Consider the following 7063-nt stretch of genomic DNA (forward strand, 5'->3'; position numbering starts at 1 on the left):
CAACTAACATTTAAATAAAATTTATTCATTATTGTTCGATAAAAACTTTTTCAGTCGTTGTTCTACATTAATTCTACTGCGAGTTACATTAGAATTAGATAATTTTTTTTCTTCAATAGGCAAAAGCGATTTAGGTATTCGAATACGGCGAGCTCGAACTAATTGCCAGGAACCACTTGAGTTGCGGAAAGAACCGCGAGATGAGTTGAGTTCTCTAATTTCTGAAGACAGGGGCCGGGGTGCACTTAAAAAATGAAAATAATTAACCTCTCTTCAAAATAAGTGGCATTCTATACTCACATTAGATAAAGAGTTTCCTTTCTGAATGTTTAAAAACTAATTATTTGCAATATTAATTAATTTGTTAATACTAACTATTCTCGGATAGTCCTAAGTCTTGCTGGAGCCACCACAGATGGTAATAAAACAGACGAATTTCGTTTCAGTCCTGTCGGTTAATTTTTTACAGATTAAATAATTGTTTGACATTCTTAATATCTACCCTTAAGTATAATATATTTATGTTTATCTTTAAATAATAAAATAATATGAGTTAATGAGTATTTAATCAAGAGATACTTGTTGTTTTCTCTTTTAATTAACCTTCTTTCAATAAAGAAGTAAATAGTTGTGAATAGTTTTCACAACATGTTAGTAAGATTAAAGCAAAGTGCATTTTTTTATTACCAGAGTATTTAATGTTCTTCAAGAAGCTTTTATCTTTCCACTTCTGTGAGCAAACGGGGCAGACTGAGCGACGTATAGACCACTTTGGTAGTTCAACAGGATGGACGGAGGGTTTTTTTTCGAATATCGGTAGACCCGGTTGCGGTTCCTAGAATTAATGCGAACTATGTTAAAACTAAATTTGATTAAAAACTAAGTCAAGCATTATAGCTATTATAATTATAACATGTAGTTGGTATATTAAACAATTTTAGATTATTACTGCATTTTAATTTATTTTCTCTATCTACATTCGTTCTGTCACTTTTTGTATAACCTGTGTCAACCTACTGCTGGACAAATGATTGTTACAGATACCTATACATTATTACAAATAATGTCCGGTTTACACATGGCCAGTACAGTTGTTCAGTAGCGCTCAATAACTAGTCTATTAATCAACTGGCATAGTGTCAAAACAAAATGGCGCAAGGGAATCCATACATTTTATTACCAATTGTTACAGAGAAAAAAAAATTCTATAAAAAAAAATAAAATGACGTAATTCTAGTAGCAGTATCAAACCGGTGCTGAAATGTTGGCTGTATGTGCGAGTATCGAAGGGATGTCCATATCGCGTCGTGTCGATACTCTGGAGAATCTCGAACGTGATACGCTTCTGTCCGTCATACGAATGCTCATGCCGTGATTGCAAGTTTCCGTTGTTTCACTGAAAATAAAAAAAAACGTAAACTTTCCTGTCCCTGGTTTTTAAGAGGTTGAAACAGAAAATAAATACGAGTATTTCTAGAGTGGGATACCAAAATTAAATACATTACATACATAAAATTTTGACTCATAAGTTATAAAAAATGTTTGTTTACTAATAACTTGAAATTGAAATACTAGAAACAATAAGTTGCAGAAAAAGTGTTAACTTGAAGTATAAAATAAGGATAGATACAAGGTTACATAGTGTTAAAACTATGAATTCATAGTGTTACTTTTTAACTATTTTTGATATATTCTGTATTCTTAAAAGTTATTTGTTAATCTGTGCTATTTATCAATACATTTATCTTTATTTAAAACAAAAATATTGTTAGAAAAATATAAGGAAACGGAAGTAATAGTAATAGAATCGATTAACTCGATGTTTATTATTGTTATTCTGAGTTTTATACAAACTGTGACGTAGTACCATAATATTCAGACAAATAACACATAATTGAATATAAAAAATTACAAGAGGGGTTATCTCCCTCATATACATCGAGCGATCTGCTTGTAAATCCGAGCGTAAGTTCAAATCCGACTGACTGCGCCATGTTGAAGCGTGATTAATTTTTACATGCATAATCCATTATTATTTCAACAATTTTAAAAATAATCTAACTAGATCATATGAAACCGTCTATTGTTTAATAGACACTGTAGAAAAATAAAGTAACTAAGATATCTTACTAATAATAATACAAAAGTTTAGATGGATGGATGTTTGTGAGTTTGTTGCCTAAATGGCTGAATGAATCTCGGTTTGGCATGGGCATAGAGGATAGTCTGTAAAAATACATAGGCTACTCTCTTTTGTTTTTTTAAAATAACACGCGGAGGGTGTCTTGAGCGAAAGCTAGTATACAACAAGGGACTGCTAAAATATTAAGCCAGTCGAAGTGCGTCAGCACAATAGTGACGTAACCTCTATCATAACAGTTGTCATGGTAACGATCGTGTATTGTTAAGTGATAAGTGTGAGAAAGTTATATTATTTGTAATTGTATCGAGCGAGTGAAAGTAATGCGGTAAGTATCCACTCATTTTCACTAATAAATATTTTAGCACGTTATTGCAACACTGACACATTTTAGCGCAGTTGCATAACATTAGATCGCTAAAAATATATGAATTGATAGTAATAAAAACTAATATTTAATTAAAAGTACGGGTGCACTTTATATTTTCTTGTGCGGTTTATGTTAGCTAGATTGTTTTTTTTTCAATTATGTGATGGGAAACGAGCAAGCGGTCACCTGAATGATACGACTGCTGCCCATAGATGCGTTGCCTATCCTTAATCAACTAAAGAGGAGACGCATAAAAACAGAATTTTTCCCCTTTCTATGCGTATTCTCCACCGTTAAATCCACTTTTCCTTGTCATCCTTCCCTCTTAAGAAGAGAATGGAAAAGAAACGGGACTAAACTTGGCTTCCGGCACACTGATCAGACGAAACGCGGAATTCCTTCCACTTCACGCCTGTCTTCTGTGTGGTCGTGGTAATACACAGGGCGAGCCTGCCCATTAGTGCGAAGATAAACGTAAACGTGGGCTTTACCACTGTTGTATTGTTCTAGCATTGTGGCATTTGGTACAGGCAAATAAATTTTGAAATCAATAAAAAAAATATTGAATTTGTCCTCTTCGTAATAATAATGTACATGAAACATTGCAAATGTAAAAATAACGATTTGAATTATATTTTATTTACTTAAATTGAAGGTTATATAAATGCACAAGGATACCAACCTTTCGGTGTCATTATGATGTTCTCGCGGTAAATCTATGGTTTGGTCTTGTGACTCTCTCAATTCAGAACTTTGTTGTCGAACTAAATTCAACAGCATCGTATCGTGAACACCCAAGTCCTGGAAACTGGGAAATACAAGAAATTTAATAATCTGTATTGTATAATAAAATTGGAGTGTGTGATTGTAATAAAGAAAAAATTCAGATTTCGGGATGATGACGTATTTGCGTTCCTGATAACGAAAATCGCATTTAAAAAAATTTGTCTGTCTGTTAGGAAGCCGCGTTTGTTCCGAGTAATTTCTGAAACGGCTGGGCCGATTTCGACCGGAGTTTCACTAAACCAATATGGGCCTGACGTAGACGGTCATATTGTAGGTTGTTTTATTTTAATATTGCATGGTCCGTGGATGAAGTCTCGGGCAACAGCTAATATATAAATTATATAGATAAAGGACGTATAACGTCGTCTGTGCGATTAATAACTTGCCATAACTTCCTCATACAGTACCGTGAAGTCATTTTAATTCTTGACGAATGTATATGTTACACAACTTATAGCTCACTGAATGGCAACATTATAGATATGGTTTTAGTGCTATGAATTATCATACAAGGAGTTGCCACGTGTTACCAACATGTTTTATTTGATTTTCAGATACGATAGACAGCTTTGATCGATGTTTACATGTTTACATGGAAAAACTTTTTAACTGAAATTTTGTTTTTGTTTCCATAACCCAAAAAACAACATATGTTTTTGTATAGTTGCTAAAATAAAACTGCGATTAAATATGTACAATAAATATTTGCAAATGAATGTACTTCGTTATGAATCAAATGTAATTCGCTTTGCTGTTAGTGGTGTAACCTCACCTATAAGGCCAAAGATCGCTTGGCCTGTGTACAGTCAGCTACAAAAACAAGTATACGTTTATAGAGCTTTGGAAACTTAAATACGCTTTCGGTTTAAAAAAATACGTATTCCCGTATCCTTCAATAGTACATAATTTATTGGGAAGCAAACAAGTGGATACGCAAGTACGTATTCTTGAAGTTAAAGTTGTTTTTTAAACTTTTGTAAAGGTGCAGCTGAGTGTACATTCGCCTCTTTTACCTCTATACCCTATACTATATTGAAATCGAGATTACTGGCTGGCGCTTGTGTAGAACTGGTTTACTTGCTAGTACCTGTCTCAGTGGAACGTAAATTATATCGCTATTCGAGAATAAAGATTAATTGTATCCCAGAGTGTTAATAAAGGTGTGATTTTTTTTTAGTTTTACAGAAGAATGAAGTTTACGTTTTATTAAAATAAGCTCTACATAAAAATGGCTATGGCCTGAATATAATGGATATTATAATATGGATAGATAATGGTTATTATGGACACAACAGTACTTTCACCTTTTCTTAAAAAAGTGTTCATTTGTTTTATAACTAATAATGTTTCGTGAGTAAACAATGCTATACATACAGTTCACTGTTTCTCTTCAAGTCGTACATCTCATTAAGTGCTGATACGAAAGTTGACAAACTTTGTGATGATGATTCTTTCGATTTGGATTCCTCGTTTAACCCTAAGGATCTCATCTTTTGCAGAAGCATTGCGTATGGGTCGATTTCATTGCCCATAAATGATATACGGCTAACATCTTCTTTGGACTTTCTAAAAGCAAAATCAATAAACACATTATATTCCGTGTTTATCCTGTTTTTATAAACAGCGTAATTTATGACAAGCCAATGCATAAAACTGAGAAGTTATTTGTAATTAGATCAGACGGTCATATAAAAAGAATAAATCATTATTAAATCATATTCATAAAAATAACCTTAAAGCGAAATGTCAAAATGAAATTACATGTCGTTAAAACTTTTCACAAGAAATCTACTTTTCAGAAATAGTTATTGAGAATGAAATATTAAGAAGTTGTAAATTACTGAATGCTCGTAAACATTGATTATTCGTTAATGTTTTTGTGGAGACTAAGAAGTAGTATTGGAGTCTGCGAAGGTTCTGTGTTGACTTTTTCTCAACATCCGTGACTCACGGCGGATGACTCACAATTTTGTTGTGCTTATTCTATGCTCGAGATATTTGTTTGGGTCTTAGTGACCGACTTTTAACTTTTATTTGTTAACGGATACGATATTATATAACGTCAAATAAAATTGCATAATAAGGATGTTATTACTTTCCAGTTTCATGTTCCAATTTAAACACCGTATTAAACATAAAAGCGCCATCTATCGTTGAAATAACTGGTATCGAATAAGCGAAATATTAATCAGAACCATACTTCTAAGAACAATAAGGATTACAAGTTGATTAAAATCATTTAATTATTAATGTTTTACTAACAGCGATATGCTCGGCGTAGAATATAGCTTGGAGTATCGTGTCCTCCATTCTCCGATTTTTCTCCAAGAGTATTTATCCTCTCTGTAACAATACAAATGTTATAGTTATACAAATACAAAAAATACATGGACGTTTGCAACTTTATTGCAGCTTATGAAAGGCGCCGTATAATAAAAAACACAAACAATTCTAAAGCTTAGTTTGATCACTTTTTGTATAGAAAGACATCAAACTAGTAAAGAAAACTCATGAAATGTCAAAAGAAGCGTGTTTATCAGTTGATAACTTATATAATCGGTTTTCCAATACTTTAATAACGTAACAAATGTACCAAATTTAATCTAACAATACGGTAAATTCGTATTTTAATATAAGCGAGTAGGTTTGTAATGAGCTCCACCCACATTTGTCGCAGTTCACTCAAGTAACGTGTTGACTTGAAAGTCTACGCTGAGAATGGCGCTATGCCGAAGGTCAAAAGCGGACGGCATTTAACCACAGGACAGAACAGTACCAAGAAATACTGATAAATTTATTTTCGAGAGGTTAATATTGAACTATTTTAAATAATAAATGCTTGTTGAATCACTGTGAACAAGCAAATTGAAAAGGATAAAAAGCAAAGAAAGAGGTATTAAACATAACGATAGAAATGTGGCAGCGTGGTAGTAATTGTAAATAGTTAACGTAGACTTATAGATACGAAGCTAGAAAAATGTGCCAAGAATGTTTTATTCAATTTTGGCATACCCTTCTAAGTTACTACTTATAGTTATATCTTATTAATCTTACAAATGCGAAAGCTTGGATGGATGGATGTTAGTTTGTAGCCTAAAGTACTGTACCGATATCGATGAAATTTGAAATTTACAGGTTACTTACTTGTTTAATTTTAAGTGGACGGAGTCGCCGGCGTAATCTCGTTTTTTATATTTCAATGTATTTGTTTCTATCACGGAATTGTTATGGTTATTTTGCGTCAAGTATAATATCAATTAAGATCATGATATTGTTACATGCCTTGTAATCAAGGCACATGCAACATTCTAAGTTCTCGTGCGCACCACTAGCACGAGCCTTATTATTTGATATTACAACGCCATTTGTTATTATTTAATTACCTACAATTGCTACTGCTAATTAATTTTCCATTATATTTGACGGTAGAAATTAAAAAAATATACTTACGGCATTTCTTCGTCGGTTTTATTTTTAAAACTCCATATTCAAATATTTAACAGTTATCGTATAGGAAATAATGGATATACAAATTGTTCAAATAATGTGATTCACGTCATTCTGACAGGTATATAAAAGTGACATTGTCTATAACTTTAAAAGACAATAAAAACAACCTTTTTCGATATTATTCGTCAATAAAAAATGATGGAATTTAATTCCTGGTGACACGTTAGCCTTTGTTCCAGGAACTTTCGTGTTTTGATTTGCTAAAATGTCACAAATGTGTAACTTCATCATTAAATACATAGTTTTATCATTATCCT

At 32.4% G+C, this 7063-nt stretch overlaps 1 protein-coding gene across 1 annotated transcript; it reads right to left on the bottom strand.

Annotated features, from left to right (window-relative positions):
- Window positions 1-4: 4 nt before the first annotated feature.
- Window positions 5-6859, bottom strand: LOC106110794. The gene is made up of 8 exons (XM_013292701.1): window positions 6747-6859; window positions 5559-5639; window positions 4671-4862; window positions 3193-3318; window positions 1252-1396; window positions 688-835; window positions 376-448; window positions 5-244 (listed from the first exon to the last, which is right to left on the bottom strand). Exons 1-8 carry the CDS (start codon window positions 6749-6751, stop codon window positions 22-24), a joined length of 993 nt encoding a protein of 330 aa, XP_013148155.1. The 5' UTR covers window positions 6752-6859; the 3' UTR covers window positions 5-21.
- Between the last annotated feature and the right edge of the window lie 204 nt (window positions 6860-7063).

The sequence above is a fragment of the Papilio polytes genome, unplaced genomic scaffold, assembly GCF_000836215.1.
Source record: "Papilio polytes unplaced genomic scaffold, Ppol_1.0 DF824191.1, whole genome shotgun sequence".
NCBI classification, from domain to species: domain Eukaryota; kingdom Metazoa; phylum Arthropoda; class Insecta; order Lepidoptera; family Papilionidae; genus Papilio; species Papilio polytes.

Bases quoted from the DNA above. Each gene is read 5' to 3' on its own strand.
- LOC106110794 (XM_013292701.1), bottom strand. The intron at 3,319-4,670 runs GTATGTATAGCA...TGTATTTCCCAG, and splicing joins TTGAAGAGAAACAGTGAACT to TTTCCAGGACTTGGGTGTTC. The intron at 449-687 runs GTAATAAAAAAA...ATTAACCGACAG, and splicing joins GAAGAACATTAAATACTCTG to GACTGAAACGAAATTCGTCT.